Source organism: Helianthus annuus, chromosome 3, assembly GCF_002127325.2.
Source record: "Helianthus annuus cultivar XRQ/B chromosome 3, HanXRQr2.0-SUNRISE, whole genome shotgun sequence".
Taxonomy (NCBI): domain Eukaryota; kingdom Viridiplantae; phylum Streptophyta; class Magnoliopsida; order Asterales; family Asteraceae; genus Helianthus; species Helianthus annuus.
In genome coordinates, this window is record NC_035435.2 from 1,501,793 (window position 1) to 1,528,457 (window position 26,665).

A 26,665-nucleotide genomic window follows, 5' to 3' on the forward strand; every position below is an offset into this window, starting at 1 on the left:
CTTGCCCCATTTCATGTGCTTCTCAATCATATCGTGCCAATGCTGTTTTATTTAAATTTTATTTGTGGTTGTTAGAGCAACTAGTTTCGGAGCCCGCGTTTCGCGGCAGAGCCGCAGGAGGGCTCTGGCAAGGATACACTTGTTACATGATATAAAAGAACCAATATTTGTTAAAAAATGAACTTTATTAAACTTTAAGTACCGTATGATGACTCTATTAAAGTTTGGGGATTGAAACGAAAACCGTTCATAGGAAGAGAATTATTACTAAACTTCTTAATGATAGATCTTTTAAAATTTAGGGATATAAACATAAATCGTTTAAAAAATGAATTATTAAAGTTCAGGGGTCGTATGATGACTTTATTAAAGTTTAGGGTTTAGAAATATGAGTTATTTAAATAAAAAACAACAATATTGTATCTACACAAACTAAAACCAAACCACTAATTTGTATTATATTGAATTAACAGTGTTCACAATTTGCAAATGTTGATATGTATATAGAATTCTAATCCTTTTCAAGATTTAACATACTAAGTTTTTATAAACATATAATAACATAAAATTTCATCAAATTAACAACAATGTTTTTACAGATTCAATCCTTAGCTATGATGCAACAAATTATGTGCAATACTATCTCTAACCATAAGTGCATTTACTGATATATCCTTACTCTCCATCTCCATGTCATCATCGTACAAATCAAACCTCAAATCCGCATCCATTTCCTCACCATATATCTCACATATGTTATGTAACACACAACATGCCCCTAACACTGTCGGCAATTCTTGTAGTTTCACCTCTGACCTCTTTTGCAAACAACCCCATCTCCCTTTTAACCTCATAAAAGCATACTTACCTATCTTTTGTACTTCATCAATTTTTTGGTTCAATGAATGTTGACTCCATGTTAGATTTTTATGCGTATAGGGTACCAAGATCCAATCTTTTAATTGGTAACCCGAATTACCAACGACCCGCAAACAACCCATCTTGGATCTCCGCGACAATGCTGATTTTTCCAAGATTTGTTCGTCGCTCATCGACCCCGGATACCCAATGCAAATATCCGTAAACACACCTCTCGGGTCGACTAGGCCTTGAATTGTTGTCGAGTACGACGGCTTTTGGTTTCTGTTGGTGTGTTTTTTGTTATAGTAAGCTTCCGAATTAGTTTTGGGAGCGATTATCGACACATGGGTCGTGTAGATTGACCCGGTGACATCCGGGATGGCCGAGATGGATCCAAATTCGGTTTTGATTTCATTTAACCGGTTTTGATCCGGCCATTTGAGGAATTTGGGCATTAGGACGGTGTGGATCGCGGCACAAACTTCAAGGACTAGTTTGTGACACGTGGATATTCCAAGCCCAAATAAAGTTGACACTTTTCTCAGCGGGTCCCCTGTCGCCAGACGGTAGATACAGACTGCGACCCGCTGACGCACAGGAATCGCCGTACGAAGCATGGTGTCCTTTTTAGTAACCACCGAGTCTAACTCGTTACAAATCATATTAAACGTCGATTTACTCATTCGAAACGCTTTTCGAAACTCGTCGTCAGGGCATTCGTCGCTGTCGTGGTACTTCCACCACCCTTTCGACCTCTCCTTCACCCACAACCGCCGCCGTCCCCCACCGTCCTCCGCCGCTGCCGCCACTCCGCCGCCGTAACTACCCACCGGAGATGAAATTCTTGTTTTTCTGACCCTCCCTTGTTCCCAATCCGCCATTTGAGAAGCTCTGTTTTCAAAATCCGAATTGGGTATTTCGATTTTGGAAGTGGGCATTTGAAAAATGGAATTGGGTATGTCTTGATCGTTGATGATGTTGAGAATTTCGTTCAAGTCTTGGTCGAAGTCATCATCAAGCTTTCGTCTTTTATTGTCTTGAGTATCATCAGTGTGAAGGTCTTGAAAGAAACTGTAGAAATAAGAGTACTCTTCTTGGTTAAGAAATGGGATTGAAGTGATTTCCATATTGAAAAGATGGAAGATTTGATTTGATTGTGAAAGTGTTGAAGTTTGGATGAAAATATGAGTTTGGAAAGAAGAGTGTGATGGTTTGTATATATATACATAAGGAATTAGGGAGTAAAGAAGCGTGTATGTAAACGCGGAAGAAGAAGATTCATTTATGGTGGACTCACCTAGCTTCTTCGTTGGTATGCTAATAGTTATCACTCTCACCCTTGAATAATATCAGTTTTACATTTAGGTACTTACTTGTAAAATGATAACATCCCACATTATTCATTATGGAGTTAAGTGTCATTTTCGTCCCTGTAGTTTGTTCAATTTTGCCAGTCCAGGTCAAATTTTAAATTTATATCATTTTCGTCCCTGACATTCTCGATACATGTCAGTTCTGTCCAAAAAACATGAGTTAACTACCATTTTCGTCCCTGTGCTTTGTCCAATTATTCGATTTAACCTTATTTTTTTGGCATGTTTCAAGAATGTTAGGGACGGAAATGGTACAAATTTAAAATTTGGTCTGGACTGACATAATTGAACAAACCACAGGGACGAAAATGACATTTAACTCTTAATTGTGTAATCAAAGAGGACCTTTTATTTTAACCATAATTCTTTGGTTTATTAGTATTTAATTAATTAGTATGTCAGGCATCCCGAAGAGGGTTAATTGACACACTCTCTAATTCTACTTTTAATTCGACATCAATGTTTAATACAGGACTCAAATCTTCAATCTCATGGGATGAGATAGATACCACACCACTTTACACACCTTAATACCGTGACACTAAAAGCTCTCGTTAGGCAACCAAATATTTCATTACATGTATACTTGCTAATGAATTGAGATTAAAGAATAGATGTTACAAAAATGTGTATGAGATTTTTATCATCCGGTTTCTTTATTACGATGAAGTTATAAAAAAAGATAACGTAAACAAATCTTTTTATGCTATATCTTTCAGTTTTTAGGTCAAATATGTAACATTAATAAAACCAAGAAAAATTAGAGTGTCTAAACATCACTATATGTATGTATGCCTTGGGTATTAAGAATCACGTATATTGGTTTGTTTATCATATGAGCTTTAATAAAAACTCAAGCTCGACTCGAGTTGAGTTTTCAACGATCCAGTCACGAGTAACTCATAAATAAACCGGTTCGTTTTAACCTATATTATATAGACAGATAAAGACTCCCAAAATGAAGTAGAGTAATTATATTGAAAAGAATAGTAGGGGCTTTGAGTGTACTTACACAGTAGATAAGGGTGTGAAAGTGATAAATTGAAGTTATAATTTATGCTTGTTTAATTAAAGAAGTAAAGATCAAGGAACCTTCGTCAACCGATGTATACTATATTGTATAAGTAAGCAGGCAAACACTCTCACTCGTCAACATTTATTCTTTTTTTTTTCCGTCCATCTTTTTTATAATTATACCTTTGTCCTTAACTTCAATTGTAGGTTTACATCATATTCCATATAGAATCACAACAAACGTCAACATATATTCTTTTTTAACTTGGGTATTTAACAGAAAAGTTTCTCTGTTCATTCTGAAAGTTAGCTTTCCTATTTGTTTATTTATTTATTTATTTTATTTTTTTAACTTTTAGGAGTTGCTCTAAAAAGTTGCACTTCAAACAAAATTTTTAAAACTAAAAGACTAAACTCTTACAAGTGCTCTCAATTAGGACGTGATGAAATGATGAATCCCCCTTTTGTGTTCAGACATTTCACTAAGTGGAGCGATAAGCGAAGACCGAAAGGATTACTAGATGGCAGGAAATGATGAATCCCCCTCTTGTGTTAAGACATTTCGACTCTCAATTAGGACGTGATGATGAAGCTCCTAAATCTTGGACAACATTTTAATGATGTTGAATTTGTACCAAAATATTAAGTCTTGAGTTTGTCAATTACGATTTGAGACTAGTTATGTTAACGAATGAAAGTTTAACTCCCGCTATGTAACTGCTTAATACGGTTGGTCATATTATGGCCCTCCGAGCCGGGGTGTGACAAGTGAGTGTGCTTGGTCGTGATACAAGAACATACTTCATTAACATTGCTCCAAGAAACATAAGTAATGATTGTGTTGATGTAAGGATACAACACACATAAGGCTTATACATATATATATATGCAAGATGTGCCTACAAATAATCTAAACCGATTGCGACTAGAGTGATTTATATCGTGAGATATGCTTTTACCATAGTTGCTCCTGTCGGGTCAGAAAGCAAATGCCTAACTAGACCCATTCTCAGGCTATGTGGTGCTATGATAAACATGTAAAACGCAAATACTATTAGGTCGGTTGAGGATAGCGAAGATCCAAGAAACCCCCACCACATCCTGCAAAGAAACATCACTATACTATTAGTGCTCTATGATTATTAGTAATGATGTGCGAATTATAAGTTTTAAAAATGTGGAATCCCCTATAATTTGTTTGTTCATATAAACATATATAAAGGCAATATTTTCATTGTGTGGATAAACGTATGAGCATTGTTGGCATGTAATCTTTATATCAAACGAAGGTCTATCTGAACAAAACCAAACAAAAAGTAATAAAGTTCAAACCGTACCAAGTGGGCAATCGGAAGAAAGTCCGGAAGAATGTACGGGTTCCCTCAATATCCATCTGGACAATCAGCGCTAATCCAAAGAGAAAGAATGCTCTCTGTCTTTTCCTTTCTAGTGGCCAGAGTGTTTCCCAAGCTAATATAAGAACAATTTAAATCAAGGAAAATGCAAAGAAAAAAACTCATGAACTTCTGCTTAATTCACACATAAGACTCTTAAGACTTAATCAAACCATATTAAAGCGCTCCTGGCAGTTCTCAACATATTATTGGTTTTGAAATGAAACTTCCTCTCTCTCAATATATATGTATATGTATATATATTTGAAAATGGATTTCTAAATAATTAAGATAAATAATGATGTTCCGTGAATACCTTGCTTTGAGATGTTGGTTGTGTATCTTCCAAGATCAACCATTTGTTTTGAATTTCCTTGTCCTAAAATCTTTGCAATTACCGCTGCATAATTAGGAGCTTCTGACAGTGATCTTACAACCGAATATCCTGTTTGTTGCGCATAGCAAGTAAATTACAAATTAAACGGTCAATTTCTCACGATATTTGACGTTGACTTTGCTTTAACCAATTTTTCATGACCATCGTGTTACCAAATTCTCACAATATATTACAACTTATGTAATTATCTTTTCTTTGTGTTTACAGTTATGGTTTATATTGATTGTTATTATTATTATAACTAATTGGTGGGTTACCGTCCGCGCTCCACGGCGGGTTCGAAACGTAGATACAAATAGGCAAATCGTGACAGGACATTCTACGTGACGATGAAAAAACGATGCCACGGTTCAGTTCGATACGGTGTCAGCAAAAACAAATACCCGAGCGGATTCGCAACGTAGTTAAAATAACTTAGTTACGACGGTACATACGGAATTTAGGAAAACATTGCGTTCAGAAAAAAAAAAAAAAAAACTAAAGAGAAATGACCAAAAACAAGTAAAAAGGGGAAAAACCTAAAAGTTTATGGTCTAAATAGTAATTGCTATAAAGTGTAAAGGGAAAAAAACTAAAGTTGAAGGTCTAAATAGTACTTGTCATAAGGTGCATGGGAAAGAAAAGAAAAAACTAAAGTTGAGGGTCTAAATAGTAACCATAATAAAGTGTAAGGCAAAGAAAAACCTTATTACAGTTGAAGGGCTAAACATGTCATTGTCAAAGTTGAGAGGTCAAAATGTAAAGGAAAGAGAAACCTTGTTGAAGTTAAGGGGCTAAATATGTTATTACCAAAGTTGAGGGGCTAAAGTTGTCTGGATAAAAGTTGAGGGGCTAAAGTTGTCTTGATGCAACAACTTAGCATTTTAATGTTATATGAATATGAATGAATGAATATGAATGTTTATACTATTATGAATAAAAAAAAATACAGGCTTACTTAAAATATATTCATGATATATACTAACGTTTGTGTGATTGATGTGGTAATCTGAATTTCATCTGGCAATCTAAAACCTTAAATGCAATCATATGAAGCAACTGGTTAAAGAAGATAACGAAATTATACAGAACATTTTTTTTACCTGTGGCTGGATGCACCATACTAGCAGCAGCACCAAATGCAAGGTTCTTTTGCTCTGTGTTCGGTAACGATCCGCCTACTGGAATATACGACCATTCCTTCCCAATGACAAGCAACAAAATACTACCAAATTAGTAAGGTCAAAAGTCAACACATATATTTCTAAACTGGATCAAAGAGGCCAAAAGTGAGTACCTCTTCATAAGTTTTGGTTATTCGGATCCCCATTGTCTTTAATCTTGACATGAGCTTTGTCTTCAATAACTCGAAAGGCATGGCTTCTTTTGAAGCCAAACAGGTTTCCTGCATTTATCCGTTTGACATAATCATACAGGCTAGGTTGGTGATCATGAGGGTAATATGGGAAAATGTGCATTGAACAAACCTCGAAGAATACTTTAGTTGGAGACATGGGCATGACATAAAGGAATGTTGGATATTGTGCTTCTAATGATTGAGATTTATGTTTCGTGTAGTCTCGATAATCCATGAAAACCATTAGACTTGGATCATAGGGTATGCTTTCAACCTGCAATAGAAAATATATGAAAATATGTCGTGTTATAAAGTTTATAATAAGGGCAACCACATGAAATAGAAATGAACTTTACACTTTTTCCCCAATTCTAGCATAACGTTAAGTTAGACGAAAAATAGAAAACAACTTCTTCCGATTTAGCTACAGACCAAGGTTTAACAGCTTTTACCTGTAAAATGTTGATGTGGCAACCATTGATACCATGACGGTGGCCGCGTTTGACGTCACATACGCAAAAAGTGCTTATGGAAAAAAATGAATAAATTTGTTATTTACAAGTTCAAAAATGTTCTTTTTTCATTTCTATTTAAAAAAAAATATTAGATAGGTTTGATGCCACTTGGTATATACATATACATTCATGATTACCAAACGAGGAGGAGTGAGCGAGATTGAAGGAGAGTTACGGAAAGGCCAAGAAGGAGGCGAAGAAAGCGGTGACGGAGGCAAAGAACAGAGCCTACAAACAGATGTATGAACGCCTAGAAACAAAGGAGGGTGAGCATGTCATGTTCAAGATTGCGAAAGCAAGGGAACGTAGGAGGCAAGATCTAGGAGTAATAAAGTTCATAAAAGGAGAGGATGGACGTGTTTTAGTCAAAGAGCGGGACATTAAGTTGAGATGGCAAACATACTTCAACAATCTTTTCAATGGTCGGATAGCCTACCAAATAGAAAGTGACAACCGCGCAGCTCAAAGGCGACAACGGAACAACGACGATTGCCCGCGTATCACGCAAGAGGAAGTGAAGACAACACTTGGAAAGATGGGAAGGGCTAAGACAACAGGTCCAGATAACATACCAATCGAGGCATGGTTATGTCTGGAGAGGAAGGAGTTCAGTGGCTAACTATTTTGTTTAATCGTATTATTGAATCTGGGAGTATGCCGGATCAGTGGAGGAGTAGTATCGTAGTCCCGTTATATAAGAACAAAGGAAACGCTCAATGTTGTGGGAATTATAGAGGGATTAAGTTGTTATGCCATACTATGAAATTATGGGAGAGGGTTGTTGACACTAGACTTAGAAGAGAAACGCAAGTTACGATAAACCAATTTGGTTTCATGCCAGGCCGGTCAACTACAGAAGCGATTCATATTCTAAGGAGATTGATGGAAAAGTATAGGGAGAAGAAGCGAGATTTACATATGGTGTTCATTAATCTTGAAAAGGCATACGATAGTGTCCCACGTAAACTGATCTGGGATAGTTTAGAGGGTAGAGGAGTTTTAGGGAAATATATAGATTTAATAGGGATATGTATGCTAGGTCGGTTACTAGTGTTCGAGCACCAGTAGGGGATACTGATTTCTTTCGTGTAGAGGTAGGACTCCACCAAGGGTCTGCATTGAGCCCGTTTCTTTTTGCGGTTGTTCTAGATGAGTTGTCCAAATCGATTCAAGAAAGAGTCCCTTGGTGCTTGCTTTTTGCGGATGACATTGTGTTAGTTGTAGAGAATAAACAAAGCCGCAATGCGAGGTTAGAGGATTGGCGGGTAGCTTTAGAGGGAAAAGGTCTAAGGATTAGTCGCTCTAAGACCGGGTACCTTCACTGTGATTTCAGTGGTGCAGGCGACGTTGAGGACACTCAGATCACTCTTGAGGGGCAAGGGGTTCAACAAACAACTAAGTTCAAGTATTTAGGATCGTTTATACAAAGGGATGGGGAGTTAGATAGTGATGTAGCACATCGCGTCCAAGCTGGATGGTGTAGGTGGAGAGCTGCCACTGGGGTATTGTGTGACAAGAGGTTCCCAGCTAAATTAAAAGGGAAATTTTATAGAGTTACAGTTAGACCTTCTATGTTATACAGAACAAAATGTTGGGCTACCAAAAAGGCACAAGCACGTAAGATGGAGGTAGCAGAGATGAGAATGCTTAGGTGGATGTGTGGACATACTAGTTGGGATAGGATAAGAAGTGATGTCTTTAAGAGTAGATTAGGTGTCGCAAGTATAGTAGATAAGATGAGGGAGGGAAGGTTAAGATGGTTTGGGCATGTTAGGAGGAGACAGTTGACGGCCACAGTTAGAACCGTGGAAGCTCTCACCGTGGGGGGGAGAAGGAGTAGTGGTAGGCCAAAATTGACTTGGGAGGAACGCATTAGGGCGGATCTGTTAGACTTACATCTCTCTGAAGACATGGTCGATGATAGGAACTCCTGGAGACATAGAATTAAGGCTAAGGACTTCTAGGGGGATGCCACATTTCTGTTTTTTAGATTCTTGTCTTGGGAGCTTAGCTTTTCTATTATTTGATGGCCTTTACATGGTATAAGTTGTTTGTGTGGATATACGTGGTGTGCTATATGTCCATATTATGCATTTTAGTACTGGATACATTTTTGTTTGTTGGGAGTAATAGCTACATGAATTTATTTGTTTTTATTTTACTTTTATATCTGGATATTGCTTTGGAGTTGGGGGTCTCATTGGAAGCAGTCTCTCTATCCCCAAAGATAGGGGTAAGGCGTGCCTGCATCCCACCCTCTCCAGACCCTACATATAGCTTTTGCTATGCGTGGGATTACACTGGGTATGATTGATTGATTGACTCATGATTACCAAAACAGAAAAAAAAATGATCTACTAGGGATTAAACAGGTGATAAAATGTAACTTGATGGTTTATTTGGTAATAAAATGTAAGTTTTTTATTTATATTTTGTGCATAATGTAAAGTTGGTTGCTAAAATCAGGAAAAAGTTAAAAGCTCGTTAATATTTTTAGCAGTTTGCCCTTTTATAACAAAAGTTGCACATTGTTCAAGTTCAATCATTGTACTGAACTCTACTTATTGTCCACAGTATGCAGAAAGAAACAGAAGCAACAAATTTTAGTAATAATTGAACACCATATGTGAAATTCAAGAGTCAAGACACAGAGAAGTGTTTGGAGTGTCATGTTTACTAGACTTGTATTTTAAGAAATAATAAACATCACATCACATTCTTACCTCGACCTCTACACCATAAGCCGTTTGAACACAAACACGGGGACCACCAAGCTCATATTGCAAAAGTTTTCCTGAAGCTGCTCCAGATGCAACGGTAGCAAGCCTATTTCAGACCAAAAGTATAACTATCAAACTTTCAGTTTCAGGAGTACGGTTATAAGTTGGAATGTTAATAAGTAACAAAACAGTTTACCTGCATGGAATTGTGATATTGCCTTCGCACTCAATGAGACTCTGGCCATTTGGAGCTTCAGTAATCCGTTCCACTTTGGAGCTCAGATATGAAACGCCTGACTCCACACACCTAAAAGTGAATGTAAATTATCGTTTGACATCGCTTTAAAGGAATAGACCTATGTTAATGACCGTATATGAACAAAACAAAACAAAATGTTTAAGTGAAAGTAGGTTGCTGTTCTGCGGCGTTTTCCGAAATAAATAAAAGAAACATTACCTTCTCAGCAACTCCTCATGAAGTAAATCACGACTAACTCGTCCATAGGCCCGACCTATGAGGATGGGCTCGTTGTCATCAAGATATACAACAGTATCCCGCCAAACATGCTCAATACACCCTTCAAGTCCAAGACCTGCCAAAATATAATACAAATTTAAGAGCAAACCATTATGCAACTTTTTGATGAACGAATCGATCTGTCTAACAGATACCACATTTCAAAGCTGTTGGCATCAAACTAGTATGATTTTGGAACGAAAGTTTTGACCTACAAGGTACTTTATACCCATACCTATAAATTCATCCTCCCAAACACCATAGTTATTTGTAAAAGGAAGATCAGGCCCAATAAGTCCGACATTCAAGCCTCGCTTGGCTGATTCTGCAGCAAGAGCAAGCCCAGCAGGACCACAACCAATTACAACCAAATCCAGTACACACTCTCCTATCGGTATCCTTGGCAGCTGCAGAATTGATACAATTTCTTTCAGGTAATAACAAACAGCTAACCAATTTTAAGTTAGCTACGTTACAATAAGATCCAATCCTTTAAACATATTCAACTTTCTTAATGTGTATGAAAAGAAAACTGCAACTAATTGCCGTGTCTCACGAGTTGTTAAGTTAACAAAGTTCAAAAAACCTGATTATATTCTGTCCTAATCAAAATGCATAAGGGTAGTTGCACGGTACCCATGACCGCGGAAGGGATCTCCCTTCCCAGTTCACCACCCGACAAGGATCCCTGGCGGCAAATACCCCCTAATCAAAATGCATAAAAGCAAACAATAGATAGCTGTTATTCAACAATTTCACCATAAACCTTCAAAATTCCCCTTACTATATGATTTCATTAAATTATAAAACAAGTATCCACTAACCATTAAATTATAAAACTGCAGAATATGACAATTAAACAACTATTATCCACTAACAAACGAAATGCTATCTAGATTTAGTAAGTGAAATAACTAACACAAAATCAAAGAGATACAATAGTGCATGTCACAAAGCACAAAGTACAAGTATCCATAGCATCAAATCCAAAACAGTAAACTAATTAACAATTCACCTTCTGAGAAAGCCTAGACTGCGTCTCCATACACTTATTCTGTTGCATTTGAACAAAAACCAGTTCCGATCCACCTGCTTTCACATAATCTTCCTTTTCTGCTTCCGAAACCCCTTCCTTCACCGCTACACAGTTATCGCTCTTAGCGCTACACCTAATCCTCTTCAACAACGATGACGGAGAAGATAAAGTCGTAAACCTACAGTGTTTGAGTAACGAAAACTGGCGTCTGATGCTATAATTCATGAATCTAGGGCTCGTAAAGGCCGCCATTGTTGCAGTCATGTGTGGAGCTCCAAAACACTCCATTGATTCTTCAGTTAGAGAATCGCAATATGAAGGTTGTTCACGTCATTGAGATGTTATAACTTATAAGGCTCTGAGTTAGGAAAATTGGAAGAGAAATATCTAGAAAGAAATACGGTTTCTATCTCTTTCTTCAACAACAGGTTTGTTTTGAATGGATAGGAGGAGATGAGTTGATTAGCAGCCATTTCAAAGGCCACGTTGTATGTTTTTACTTACTTTTCTTACGTGCCATCACTTTATTGGTTGTACCGATACTCATGAGTAATCACCTAATACACGTTTCGGACTTTTGTTTACGTCGGTCTTAACGAACACGTCAGACCTCTTTACCTCTTATTGGTTTAGCACTCAAGGGTGTCTGGAGTGGTGCGGCAAAGGGGAGTGGCAAAGGGTTTTGCCGTGCGACAACACCGTCGCCGACCCCTTTGCCGATCGGTTTCGTTAATCACACGGTGAAGGGATGCCGCTCGGGAATCATGAGAGAGAGGGGGTAGTGTGTGAGAGAGAGAGGGGGTAGTGTGAGGTGGGGTCCATTCCAATCTTAACCATTCATACATTTTTTCTTTTTTTTAAATAGTTTACCACTTTACCAAGTGTCTAACCATTGCCAACACTTTTGAGCATAGTTTACCACTTTGACATGACACACTCTCATTGGTTGATTTTTTAGTTTGTCACTCTCAAGTGTCTAATCACTCCTTACACCCTAATGGTTCTTTATTTTGTGAACATATATCTAAATGGTTCAGTGAACATATATCTAAATGGTTCAGACATTTTGCCTCTAAATGGTTAAGTATTATACAAAGCCTGAATGGTTAAGACATCTAATCTGAATTTGTCAGACATTTGCCTCTGAAAGGTTAAGCATTATACTGGCTCTTAATGGTTCAGACATCTTACTGGTTCAGCGCTTAATGGTTCAGACCTCTTACTGTTCAGCACTTAACCATTAAAAAGTTGTCAAACAACCCCTAAATATTAAAAACCAGGTTATAAGTGTTACGAATAATTGAATTTTATATACTAAATAATAAAATAATATCTCTTTAAACACCTTGATTATTGCACGAGTTACATAAATATAATTTTATATATTAAATAATAAAAGATTATATTTATAAGAACCATATATATTGTACAGGTTAAATAAATGTAATTTTAATATATCAAAGGTGGAAATGCTTTTCATAATTTTCTGTTAGTCAAATAAAAAATATTCCGAACAGTCAAGTACAAATTACTGCTATGAACCTAACCTCTCATTAATTATTAGACCGTTCGTAGTGGGCGGTATCTCCCCCCAAACATGCCCATAAACGCCACCGTCACCGCCTCTGCCGACGTGTTTGGGCGTTTTCTTTCACAAAATCTCTGGCAGCGTGTTTTTAATCACGCTGAAATGGCACGAGGGTTTGATATTTTGACTAATGACTGTGCTCCTGTTCTTTGTTTGGCCAATAACAAATTTTAATGTTTTTTTTATTTAAATTCTATTTTACACTCCTTTTAACATAATGCTCACATCCCCACTACACCCATTTTAGAAAACGCCCCATAATGTCTCATTGCTGACTGGGCTGCCACATAACGCAAAACACCTAAAGATGGGGTGTTAACCACTACATATGGTCTTAGTGTAACTTGTCTCATTTTGTCATGTATCAAAAACGAAGTCTTCAAATTTTAATGTAAGACGGTACGCAAACATAAAATAAATGCTTGATATAATTTTATGTATTTCATTGTGTTAAATAAAATTCTGTAAGTAAAGATAAAATTTTGCCGGGACATGAAAGGGGTGTTTGGCTTAGCTTTTCCAAACACTTTTTAAAAAAGTTAATAAGTCACAATTGAGTAACTTATTGATTTTTCCCCTCACATAAACTTTCAATCCTAGACATTATTTAACTTTTTAAAAAGTCAATAAGTTATAAGTTAGCTAAAATAAGCATTCCCAGACACCCCCGAAGTATATACAAAGCAAAAAAAAAATGATTCTCATAAGGGGGCTACTAAATGTACCCCCTCTTGTTACTTTTTATACCCTGTTTCTATAAAATCACATTTAAACTTATCATATTTACCTCCACAAACAAGTCATATTTGTTTTAAAGTATTCTTTTTTTGTTACAAAACAAATTCAAAAGAGTAAAAATATATTATAGTTGTTTTTTTTTTAAATTGTTTGTTTTTTTATGTTTATTAAAAAAACATATTTTTTTTAAAAGTTTTGTTATTTACACTTTCTCAAATAGTATTTTGATTATGTTTTCTTTTATTGAACATCTTTACAAATTAACGTTTTTCATATAACAACAATAATAAAAAAGTTTTGAATTTTATTTTTTAAAAAAGTCTACACTATATTTTTTTCCTCGTCTAGATTGTATTTTAAATGCCTTGTATTTATTATTTTTAATATTTTAAAATGTTTTTTTTTAATTTTGGAACGACTTGAAGTGGGTATCTGATGTGTGGTCGAAAACCGATAATTATTCGTAATTAAGTTTATGCTTTTACATGACTTTTGGTTTCGATGACCTACTTTTGATTAGAATTGTGTTTTACAAATCTAACGGAGTTTAAGGAGCTATTCAGGAACTTTACGAAGCATCGGGGAGCGAACATGATCAAACGGGAACACGAAACGATGAAATCAGAAAAAACAGGTTTTAGAGAGCTAGTCGTCGACGCCCTAGTTGGCCGTCAGCGACGCCTTCCAGAAAGCGTCTTCAGAAGAAAATGCTCGTAGACAGTTGTTTAATGCGTTGTATTTGTCGAGTATTGTACCGAAACTATGTGAATTGAAGTCTTTAACTGGTTTTAACTTGTTTATAACATACTCTTTACACTAATTAAATATCAATTTATATAGGTTGTTAATTTATTGTTTGATAAAATAATTTTAGTACCTATTGTTTATTCGTTCACTTACATAGATGGTTTGAATGATTAATATGTGCTAAGGCTGTAAACGCTATTTTAAAAGAAAAACTTTTTACTTTTTTGATAAATAAAAATTGTTAATTATTTTATAAATACATCTATGTACCCAGAAGATGAAACCTGCCCGATATGTCGTAAAGCTTGTATGGATAAATATGGGGAGCACGCAGTTCACTGTAAAAAGCTCCCTGGGTTTAAATATCGGCATGACTGGGTGCGAGATGTTTTGGGGGACATCTTAAGAAGAGCTGGGATTTCTGCTAAGAAAGAGGCCCCTGTGAATTTCCTCACGGACCCTATGGAAGGGAGATCTACTCTGCGACCAGCGGATCTGCTCGTCTTTGGCTGGGCTGGGGGGAGACATGCTTGTGTAGACCTCACGGGGTTTCCCCTTTGGTTGGTTTAAGGGAAAATGGGTTTGTAGCTGGACTAGCAGCAAGAAAGGTATAATCAAAGAAAGTGGATAAGCACGCTAAAGCTTGCGCAGAGAACCAAATGTCTTTATCCCTTTTGCCTTTGATACTTTTGGCTCCCTAGCGCCAGAAGCCATCAACTTCTTGACGAGGGTTCAACGGGTTATCCATAGCAATTGTTCGACCCCAAGGGGGCAGGGGTTTGTGTTCGGAAGGTTGGGGTTTGCAATTCAGAAAGGGTTGGCGGCGCAACTTATTGCCCGTCTACCTTCTGTTTTGATGTAACTTAACAAGTTTTCTGGTTATATTAATAAACGAAAATTCATAGACGATAAAAAAAATCTAAAGTATTAAAAATTATAAAAGTAAGACCTTTAAAATACAAACTACACGAGAAAAAAAACATAATATAGACTTTTTCAAAAAGAAAGTTCAAAACTTTTTTTATTATTTTTATAAGAAAAATATTATTATTTATTTGTAAAGATGTTCAATAAAAAAACATAATCAAAATACTATTTGAGAAGGTGTCTTTAGAAACAATATATGAAAACTTTAAAAAAAATATGATTTAAATAAAAATTAAAAAATAAATATTTAAAAAACGTTTGTAATCTTTTTTTACACTTTTGAATTTGTTTTGTACCAAAAAGAATATTTTTTTTTAAATGATCATTTGTATAAGAGGTAAATATTACAAGTTTTAATGTAATTTTATAGAAAAAGGGTATAAAAAGTAATAAGACAAGATACATTTAAACTACCCGTTCTCATAATTGCTTTTAATTCATAAATTTCTTTTAATCAAATCAAATGTCTTCCCCATGGTCAAATACAAATTATTGTCATCAACCTCTCATTAATTATTATTAGTGTAACGGGTCTCTTTTTGACACTTATCAAAATTGAGGCTGTCAAATACAATGTATAAAAACTAATAAGGGTGTACGGGGCGTTTTCGGGGAGGGCGTTCGGTGAGGGTAGTCCCCGATCGGGAACACCGCCGCCATCCATGCGGGGTCCCGATTCGGGGGGTGATTTGGGTGTGGGTTCACCGCTTGGTTTGGCGCTTTGTTCGAGATTAGACCGTTGAATAACGGTCGATTTTGATTAAAAAAAAAAAATTCAATTTTTTTTAAACAATATATATCAACCAACCTAAATCATTTTTTTTACCACACTCACCACTCTCAAACCCACACCAAAAATCTCAAACTCAAATCTTTGATTATAAAAGACGGCGGAAGGGCGATAGCACCGGTACATATTCAAGATCCTCCAGTCGAACCCGTCTTCGATGATACAGCCTATACGGAGCTCATTGACGAAGACACGCATTGGAGGCTAAAACACGATCTCGTTGAGCATCTCGGAAGTTTAGATTTGCCTCACCTTGAAGTTGATTCGGACGACGAGTAGTTTGTTTTTATATTTTTCTAGTTTGAATGTATTTTTTTCTAGTTCGAATGTTTTTTTTTAATTTAATGAAATGTCTTTTATTTAATTTTTATTTTTATTAATCTTTTTTTAATTTGTAAACATGCATCATTTTAGAAAAAAAAAAAAAAAACCAACTCCCCTAATAGGGGAGTGCCGCCATCAAAAAGAGGTATTAGGGGAGTGTTAGAGGGGAGTTGACATGGCACTTTCTGGTTGGTTATGTGTAAGAGGGGGAACTCACCTATTAGGTGAGCACCCCTTACACCCTAAGACAGGATACATTTAAACTACCCCTTCTCATAATTGCTTTTAATTCATAAATTTCTTTTAATCAAATCAAATGTCTTCCCCATGGTCAAATACAAATTATTGTCATCAACCTCTCATTAATTATTATTAGTGTAACGGGTCTCTTTTTGACACTTATCAAAATTGAGGCTGTCAAATACAATGTTAGATAACATCACAAAGCCATTTACAAATTAAAAAAAAAAATAAAAAAAGGAAATTGGTTTGTAATAATCTCACCTTATTGGCCATTAATAATCCCACCTCAGAATATTGCTCCCACCAGTCTCACTTTCACCTATTTTTCCTACAATGGTCCCCCGTTAAAAAAACTTAACGGAGTTAAGTTTTTTTTCAAATTACAAACAAATTTTTTTAGGGCTTTTGATTAGAACGATGATACGAGTCCATTGATGTAAAACTTACTTCGAAATGGTGCTCCAAGTGATTTGGTTTTGGTTAATTGGAAATTTAAACACCCGAATTGAAGCGTCGTTTTCATCGTTTGGAGCATCGTTTCGAGGCAATTTTTACATCAATGGACTCGTATCGTCATTCTAATCAAAAGCCCTAAAAAATTTGTTTGTAATTTAGAAAAAAAACTTAACCCCGTTAAGTTTTTTTAATCGGGGACCATTGTAGGAAAAATAGGTGAAAGGTGAGTCTGGTGAGGGGAATATTCTGAGGTGGGATTATCAATGACCAATAAGGTTTAGGTGGAATTATTACAGGCCAATTTCCCAAAAAAAAAAAAAAAAAAAAAGCCTCTTGTGATTTCTTTTTAACTTAATAAGATTTTTTATGGTAGAAGATTGAGATAGATAGGAATTCAAAACTAAACACACTTTCTTCGACGTTGACAATAATTCAACAAATGAGGGAAGAGGTGGGCATATGAAAAGAAACCCGTATTAAGTGTTACATAATAATCCATTTGAAAGGTGTCATAAATTCGGACTTGCAATAGAACAATGAATGTTGTTAAAAAAAGTTATTGGATTTTAATAATCTTATGTTTCACTTTTTGACCGATAATAATCTTCATTTATAAATTTTCTTAAACGATCTCAAGTTGTAAAAATTTAGCCCCCCTGCTACTTTTTAACATACAAGAATTTGGCTTTGACGTGCGTGGGTGAGTTATATTTTTAATTATATTTTTAGCTCTTTTTACTCGTCGATTTCAAGTTTTAAATTTATAAAACACGATATTCTATTATCACTCTACACACATGCTAGGGCAAGTATACCCATCGCGGACGTAGTTTAGTGATGACAAGATACCGAAGTCATCCAAGGACACAAGAGCTTTTAGTACCGACTTATCGTCAACGTCTAATCGAACCAACTTTTGAGAAAAGATTTTTAAGCTAATAAAAAGATAAAAACAGAAAATAAAAACAAAATAAAAATGATAGACAAGAAAGAATCACTTGGATCCAACTTATCTTTTATGTACCCTTTTGATGATTTCCACACTTTGGGTATTTTAAGAGACTAGTGGGAATGCCCGCACGTTGCAGCGGGTGTCCAATGATTTCATATTCAATTATATGCGTATAACTGAAAATGAGCCACTGTAAATTATATATTAAAGATTAAGAGATGCAAAAAAAAAAAAATTATTATATATGAAAAATTAAGGTGCGGTGTAGCTTAGCACCACAATTTTTTATTATATATAATATAATATCTTAAAACTATAAGTTATACATTCAATTATCTTTTTTTTTTTTTTTGCCCAACAAAAGGAGAAACTTTATTAACCAAACAAAGACAAAACTTAGCAAGCAGCTAAGCCATTTCAATAGACCCCAAACAAAGCAAAACCAATACACAAAGCTAATTAGACACTACAGACTCAAAGCTGGGTCCAATTTTCCAAAGCAAGGGGCATTTGGCCCTATACACCATCCAACCGTATGAGTGCTCCTTAACTCTTCCAACATATTAGTATCTAAGTGGGTCATCCCGTTATTATTTCTCCTTAGTTGATCTGCCAACATTATGGGCATGATCGAGTAACGTCTTCACAATTTCAAAGCTGCTGGGCATCGGGATTTATCCCAAACGCACACCATCCAACAAACTGCGTTGGTAGTCATACAGTTGGCTAATAGATGGTCAGCCGTCTCGTCTGCCACACCGCACATAGGGCATGTACTATCGCCATACGCCAGGCCTCTAGTTGCTAAAGCCATGGCAGCCGGATGCAGTGTATCTTAGGCACTGCTAACTTACTCCAAAACACCATTCGGACCCGTGTTTGGAACTGACCATCCCTTGATCTCATTTCTAACTTGCTTGACCGCCGAATCCATCGAACCCCATCTATCTGTTTATTTGACCTATTTTACATGCTTTCTTTCTTGAATTTTACATTGTCATCCAACCTCATTCAGCTTCTCCTATAATACGCTGTGAGCATTACTTAAGTACATGTATATATGGGTGATGAAAAACATACCAATACAAACACCTGCTGGAGCCAAAGAACTGTTGTCACCAAACACAGCTTGCTTATTCACAGTAATGTTTGAAAGATCCCAAAGCTTCTCCACCTTGTTCCCTTCAAATCCAGACCCAACTATGTTAGAATGAATAGTACAGGTGTAAATGATCCAAACTACTCGTGGACTACTCAAGAGCGGCTCACTAAACGCTTGAGTTGAGCCAAGCTCAAACAAGGCTTGAGCCTAAAAATAAGCTTTTTTGATAATAGATCCCAAATTTCACTTATCGGGTTCCATAAGGCTTGCGATCTTAGACAAACGAGCCTATTATTTATATATTTCTTATTAGTTCTTCTAAGTAGATGTATTACTTTTTACAATGGAACCAAAATCCCCCATTAAAAAAGTAAACTATATTGAATTATATGGACAATGAGTAATGGATAAAAGAGAAAGAAAGATATAATGATATGGAAACTAACCAAAGGACGTGAGAGTGGAGTCTCGAACACGCGCCAAGTCGCTTCGAAAGCTTTAAGAAACACAGCCACAGCGACAGGCCTAGTTGTTCTTTATTATTCTTGACGCTTGAAATGATATATATTATTTAAAAACTTGAGCTGTCAATGATTATTTAGCTTTAATCTTCACACATATAACAGGTCTCTTATTAAGAATTCAACAAGCTATCAATCAAGAGTTTAAATAACTAATCCCAAACACAGAGGGCTCCTTCTGTACTTGATGCAACCCACGGTCATGATCAACAACTATCATGAGTGAACAAAAACAGAGACAACCTGATTAAGAAAGTTCAAACAAAATGACTCAAATCCATAAACAAAAAGAAAAAAATGCATTTTCCAGATTTTTTGTTCAGCTCATAGCCAAGTGAAATGAATAAAGAAAATGAAAAAAAAAGCATCTGGGCAAACTGAGATTAAAACCTTAAGTTAATTCCACATATATTTCATGATTAAATGCCCAATGTACTCCATATATAAAAATCATGCTATCTATACGTAGGATGGCAAACAAATGGCCAAGAACACTCATAAAAATTATAAAAAATACCTTTGTCAAAATCCATTGAACAAAGGGACCACAAAAAAATAACTCCCTACCGTGTCACCATCTCCATTACCATTGAAGCTTATCAACTACCTGCACATTAAAACAATCATAGAGGTGCCATTAACAATTGAGATAAGCCTCAGGGACTATTCATGTAAATAACCCTAAATTTTTTAACCCATATGAACTATAAAATGCGTGAAATTAGTCAACCCACATGGACTATTTGTGCAATTAACCTTGAGCATTATAATAAAGGTCAAAACAAGTTGCACCAAGCTAAAGCTCTCTTACTACCTGCTAAAGGGTATTCAGATACATACAGCTTGCTACGAAGTAATACAAAACAAAGATGCAATTTTTTTGTGCATCTTGTGACCTATGTTTCTTTCATTTGTACCTTAGGCCATAATGTTTGGTCCCTCCCAAAAGTCGGATTTTATCATCTCATATCCCAATTTACAATGTTCAATCACAAATATAAAATTACAATAAGCAATTATCAAACAAATAATTGAAATATTATCAAATAATTCATGTTTGACTTTGAATAAAAAATTTGAATAACATATGAAATATAGTAAACGTGAATCTTATGATAACTATGTGTTATGACAGAAAACTGATAGGGGCCCGGTACTATGTCAAAGGTTATGAAGCACGATACGGGCCTCTAAACACCACCACTGATAGCCCGTCCCCTCGTGACATGGACGGGCATGGGACCCACACGGCATCAACGGTGGGAGGCCGAGGTGTACCCAACGCGTCAACCCTTGGTGGATTTTCCCGTGGCACCGCTTTTGGTGGTGCACCAATGGCCCGCCTGGCCATCTACAAAGTTTGCTACCTAACAAATACGATAACCAAAACAGGCTTTGAGGATGTCAAACAAAAAAAACACATAGAACCAAACTATGCTATTACTTAAAACTATTTTTGTAATGAAATTGAAACATCAGTAATTTATAAAACTTTGGACAAAAAGTGTTTCGGGTCAACTCATTTTACCAAACCAAATATTACCCATTTCGACATGTCCTTATGCCACCTCTGTATTACTATGTGAACACCAATTAGCATACCTGAAAACCAAACTATGTTGTGGCCAATCCAAAATGTCTGCATGCGTCGCCCCGCCCTGCCCTATCTTGGCATCTTTAGGCTCTACTTCTCTAGCTAAGATGGCTAAAATAAGATAGAAAAACATGTTGATCAAGCGAACTTTACAAAGTGAATGATCAATCTGCTATTCACTTACTTGATGATTGTTGTTGATGTTCTGTTCTTGCCATCGTTTGATGCATTGAAACCAGAGAAAACACAAAATCAAACACCAAAACCAAGAATCAAACAAATGCAAATAAAATTCCACAACTATAAATCATAGATTAGAGAGGTGGCTGCGGAGGAGACGTTCTATAAGGATTAAGATAATTCTAATCAAGGAATCGGTGTATTCAGAGGTCAATTAAAATCACATGATAATGAACAACCAAGGAAAACCTGAATGGAATACTTAAAACCTAGCTTCTGGTCGGGCCTGCTTCTAAATCGATCTTGCTTCCAATCGCTTCCGATTTGTCGCTCTCTCTCTCTTTCTGACCATGAACCATAGCTTAAGGAGGGTGGGATGGAAACGGAGGGGAGAATTGAAGCGACTAATTGAAGGCAGGACGATTGGTATGAAAACTGGTCGTGGGTTTCAGCTAATCTCACACTTAGGTGCTGTTTGTTTTTGCTTAAAACCTCTGCAAAGAGCCTATGTCTGCAGGCGGGCAGACATAAGGCCTCGAAGACTGTTTGTTTTTTTTCTTTAAACAGATCTGAAGTTAACTTTTTTCATCTTAAAAAATAAGCTTTAGATCCTTGCTTAAAACATCTTCACAAGAACAAAAACAAAAACCCTAACACAAATCTCTTTCACTTTCATCAGTCGACCATGAGTTCCCTCCCTAAACTTCCCCTCTTCATCACCTTCAACCCACCTTCTTCCTTTACCACACTCACTCCTTGAAAACCATGATGAGAGAGGAAGATCAGCAAGAGAAAGAAATCGGAGGACAGAGAGATGAAGAAAGAGACAGAGAAGGGCGATGGCGGCGGCGGTTCTGGTCACCCGCCGGAGACGGTGCTGTGACGATGATGATGGCAGACGGTCTCCTTCTCCGGTAACTTTTCAACTCCCTCTCATTTTCTTCAAAGATCCTTACAGATCTGAGTTTTCTACGGCTTGATGTTGGTTGTTCAGATGAGAGAAATGACTATAGACGTTGTGGTGACGGTGGTGACCTACGATTGATGTTGTGGGTTACGAGAGAAAAAGGGGAACAAACCAATTTATATTTTCAGTTATGAAGACGGTATGAATTTATAAAAACAAACAGTCTTATATTTTCAGCTTACAGAGCTTCAAACCACATCTTCAGTTACAGACATGAAAACAGATGAAATCAGCTTGCAGACAGTGTATGTCTGCAAAAACAAACAGCACCTTAAATCCCACAATTGCCCTTAGGCGTCTTAAACTTGAGTGGAAATTCTAATTTCTATGGCTTTAAGCATCTTGTACATGTTGCTTTAAAATTGATACGCATGGTAAAATTACCATCTTGTACATCACTTCTCCTTTTTATAGTATTATAGATTATCTTAGTTATAGTAGTAGGCCCATCTTTTAGAGGCGACGTTAGCCTCAACCTAGTAGTTTGAGTCAGCAAGGATACAATCCAACTAGATATGAATATTGAAAGTAAGTTATTAATGCAAAATGTGGTGGACCCCCTTTACGAGGCGGCGATCACCCTCAACCCGTTGGTCTGAGTCAGCAGGGATACAGTCCTCGCGGGGTTGGTTTAAAGTTTTAATAGTAGTTTAAGAAATAAGGGATTCAAGCTGTTTGCACCTCTCCCGTGGTGGGTAATGTCCGCTCCGACTCGTGAGGTGTTAGTAGGCTTGAACCAGGTTCTTGCAGAATCTATACACCGAACGAGACATAGAATTACCCAAACCACCCATCTAATCTCCCTTTCGGGTTAATTAACATGTTTTATATAGACCGTAAAGACATGAACATGTTGAGTAAACGAACATATAAAGAGTGTTTGAATAAATTCGCCTTCAATAAAAAAACTAATTATTAAAATCATTAATACATACCCAATTAAAAAATAGCCAAAGATTGGAAATCATAAAAGAAATACATAAAAGATATGTCTTCACCAAGTGATGTAAGAATTTAGCCAAGCATGGCCTTTGTTTGACAAAGATTTTTACGATCAATATTGGATCCCGAGACTACACACACTCTAAAGATGGAAAAATGGATGATGGTGGTGGATCATGGTGTTGTAGTAGTGGTGGAGTGGTGGCAAGTGAGAGAAAAGTGGTTTGCCAAGGAATGAGTTGAAGTGGAACCAAACATTTCTATTTATAGCTGTCTTTAGAAGCTTCAGCACGGCCCGTGCCCGGCTGGCACGACCCCGTGCCCATCTTTTTCTGTCTTCCTCATTAACTGCTTGTCGGATGTACTAAGACGGCCCCAAGTGTCAACGGCACCACCCGTGGCCAAAGTACTTGCTGTACTATTGCAGATTCTGGAAATCTTTGAGTTGACCACGCCCTGTGTTGGCTTAGCACAGCCCCGTGTTGGCTTAGCACGGTCCCGTGTTGGCTGTTATTTTTGTCTTTTGTAGTTGTCTTTTTCTCCTGCCCAGTATCCATCTTCGGACACGACTCGTGTCTGGTGGACACGGCCCCGTGTCAGCCTTCTGTTCTTGTTATTTCGAGGTTTGATGGGAATTGGGGCTTGTCGAGCTGCGACAATTCCCACTTCTTTTCATTTATGTTGGATTTTGCTGTCTTTTTGCTCCTTTTGCACATTTAAGCTCTTTTATCCTTGAAAATCTAAAAGGAATGAAAACACGAGTTTTTTTCTCAACATTAGTACTAAAAAGGGTTGCTTTGACGCCGTATTTGACATAATTTATATGTTGTATTTTAATCACATCAAATGCCCCCACACTTGAATCTTTGATTGTCCTCAAGCAAAACTCTATTACGTGGCTTACAAACCCAAGTGGAATAGGTGGAAGAGAAGGTTTTTTTTGGTCCTATCTTTAGAGTGTCGGGTATCCAAGTTTTAAATTTATTTTGTTTTTATTTTATTTACAATGCTATTCGTCATGATTTATTTAAAACTTAATTTACGAAAAATATTTACTTTGGGCATAATATGCCTTTATAAAATTCCATTTAATATACAAATTTACACACCTTACAAGTATTCACTCAACACTCGGCCAATATTAAGTGAAACCCTCATGCCCCATTTGGAACTCACTCCTAACATATGCTTGACAATCGATAAAACCTCCTCCTTGGCGTTAAATCCTAATGAGTATCAAGAGAACTTTGAAGGGTAGGTGGTGGTTCGGGTTTGGTAAGTTTTATTCGGAAAAAGGGTAAAAACGTAAACTATCGGTTTTTCTATTGCTTTTTGGCTTAGCAAAAAATACTTTGGCATATTTTTTTCAATTTTTCTGATTTTTTTTTGGTTGCCAAAGTTGAAACTGAGCCGTAATCGTAATTTAATAATCGATAAGTTTACAAAAATGAAAGATGAAAAATGAAAAAGTAGTTTTTTGTGGGTTTGAAATGAAACGGTTTTTAAGGTTCAAATGGTTTAACTAATGGGGTGTTTTTGAATAAAGCAAATAAAATAGAGGTTCTGTTTGAAAAATGGGTTTGTCCTAATGCATCTATCATTTACTTACTTAGATTTTTGTCGGTAAGGACTTGGAACGTATCGGGTTGTCAAGTTCTAGATTCGTAAGAACCAAACGAGATATTCACACAAGAAACGAAAATTGAGAAATTAGTAAAGATGTATATTTTTATGCTCGGTAATGGCTCAAAACTCACTTTTGTAGGAAAAAGGGTTATAATGTAAAAATGTATATATATTCAAATTTGACAAAGATTTATTATGCCCATTTTCGTAATTTTTCTGAATTGGTTTTTTTTATCACCACGCTATCGGTTGTATATTTGTAAAAACATAATTTTTAGAACTTGTTTACCTAACTAAACTTAAGATAACTAAAGAAATGAAAAGAAAATTTTTTGAAAAAGTTTGGGGTGTTTAGCGGTTCCAAGGCGAGTTTTGTGTAAGGCTTGATTTAGAACAAACGATTCAAGGTGTTTATTATCCCCCCCCCCAACTTAAATTACACATTATCCCCAATGTGTCCCAAAAAGGATTTTTTTTTTTGAAAAAATGTGTAAAAATTATGAAAATAACAAAAAAATTTGGTTACTGGCACTTGCAGCACGACCCCGTGTCCAAAGTGCCAGTAACAAATGAGAACAGAATACTTACAGTGGGGTGGTCACGGGGGCGTGCTGGTTGAGCACGGCCCGTGCCACCTTCTGGACAGGGAATGTTTGACAACAGTAAGACGGGCACGGGGGCGTGCTGAGTGAGCACGACCCCGTGCTGCAACCACTGTTTTACAGAAAATGAGTCGGGAGGCTTCTTTTTTTTACGTGCATGGGCTCCATTTCATCATCCATTTTGTGTTTTCGTTTTCTCTACCACATTTATTTGAAATACCATCGTCCAAACATCCATTTTTTCATTAAAATAAAATATTACAAGTAAATGAAACCTACTTAAACTAAAGCTAGTAGATAAAATCTTGGAAATACCTTTCCGAGATCAATTTTTAACAACCTAAAAGCTACATTTCTAAATTATGAATGTTGGAAGATGGAGGACTAATAGCTTTTATCGGAAATACCCAAGCTAGATGTCGTTGAGCATTCCTTCAATCTCCATTGGTAGGAAGATAAAGGGCTCTTCTTACGCCTCATCTTGAGCGGGTGCGGGGTTGATCGGGACCTCAAAAGTGGCGTTAATAGGAGGAGGTTCCGGAATCTCGACATCCCAACCTGTAGGTTGTATGATCTCATTGGCTAGGTTCCAATCTTCTTGTGGGATGATTGGCTCCATGGGAGGTAAAGCCAAGATATTCAACCTTTGATGGAAAAGGTTGATTTCTCTAAAACAATCCTCCAGCCCCATGGGAAGGTAGTTCACTCGGTCTATGAGAACCTCCTCCACCAATGTCATCTCATCAAGGCTCTCTCTTAAGGCACTTGTCACACCCCAACCGATGGCGGAAACATCGGGGTGCGAGCACTAAGCGTTCAGATTGCTCATGAGAATCCATAACACTATTGTTTCAATATAAATTAATTGATTTCATGCAAAGTTTGTCTACCAAACATCAATCCACGATTATATATCATAAAATCATCAACATAGTTTCAAAAGTTTCTTGATTAACTAAATGTAGTTTCTAGGCTTCATCCTAGCTTGTTTCAAGAATCCTAGAATCCTGTCAGCCTGCAACATGTATTAAAATAGAGTCAGTACAAAAACGTATTGGCGAGTATACAAGTTTGAGTAGTAGAATAATAGATTAAAAACAACTCATATCCATCATGTAAGTGATACAAAATAGTTTCAGCCGTGCTAGTGTTCGCAGTCCAACAAGTGATAGCCCAAGTATCCCGATGCTTTAGTGTTTTCCC

At 36.5% G+C, this 26,665-nt stretch overlaps 2 protein-coding genes and 1 long non-coding RNA gene across 7 annotated transcripts; all 3 read right to left on the bottom strand.

The window, feature by feature from the left end:
- Positions 1–518: 518 nt before the first annotated feature.
- On the bottom strand, positions 519–2,062 carry LOC110928450 (protein ANTAGONIST OF LIKE HETEROCHROMATIN PROTEIN 1-like). The gene has a single exon (XM_022171475.2). The coding sequence runs from the start codon at positions 1,986–1,988 to the stop codon at positions 609–611; it is 1,380 nt and encodes a 459-aa protein (XP_022027167.1). The 5' UTR covers positions 1,989–2,062; the 3' UTR covers positions 519–608.
- Positions 2,063–4,033: 1,971 nt separating this feature from the next.
- LOC110928451 (lycopene epsilon cyclase, chloroplastic) lies at positions 4,034–11,604 on the bottom strand. Its single transcript, XM_022171477.2, has 11 exons — positions 11,143–11,604; positions 10,363–10,534; positions 10,068–10,203; positions 9,807–9,917; positions 9,614–9,716; positions 6,506–6,649; positions 6,316–6,423; positions 6,122–6,218; positions 4,959–5,087; positions 4,586–4,718; positions 4,034–4,349 (listed from the first exon to the last, which is right to left on the bottom strand). The coding sequence occupies exons 1-11, from the start codon at positions 11,449–11,451 to the stop codon at positions 4,184–4,186; spliced, it is 1,608 nt and encodes a 535-aa protein (XP_022027169.1). The 5' UTR covers positions 11,452–11,604; the 3' UTR covers positions 4,034–4,183.
- A 6,661-nt stretch (positions 11,605–18,265) lies between these two features.
- Positions 18,266–22,364, bottom strand: LOC110928452. 5 transcript variants are annotated; one of them, XR_004888127.1, is made up of 5 exons: positions 21,595–22,364; positions 21,330–21,350; positions 21,154–21,256; positions 19,477–20,158; positions 18,266–19,110 (listed from the first exon to the last, which is right to left on the bottom strand). It is a non-coding gene; the product is annotated as an uncharacterized LOC110928452 (long non-coding RNA). The 5 variants fall into 5 exon arrangements; XR_002586345.2 differs by having other exon boundaries at positions 21,575–22,364; XR_002586347.2 differs by having other exon boundaries at positions 19,477–19,764; positions 20,069–20,158; positions 21,330–22,354.
- Positions 22,365–26,665: the final 4,301 nt, after the last annotated feature.

Bases quoted from the DNA above. Each gene is read 5' to 3' on its own strand.
- LOC110928451 (XM_022171477.2), bottom strand. From the start codon at position 11,451: ATGGAGTGTTTTGGAGCTCCACACATGACTGCAACAATGGCGGCCTTT. The intron at 9,918-10,067 runs GTAATGTTTCTT...ATTCACTTTTAG, and splicing joins CATGAGGAGTTGCTGAGAAG to GTGTGTGGAGTCAGGCGTTT. The intron at 4,719-4,958 runs GTATTCACGGAA...TTCTTATATTAG, and splicing joins AACCAACATCTCAAAGCAAG to CTTGGGAAACACTCTGGCCA.
- LOC110928450 (XM_022171475.2), bottom strand. From the start codon at position 1,988: ATGGAAATCACTTCAATCCCATTTCTTAACCAAGAAGAGTACTCTTAT.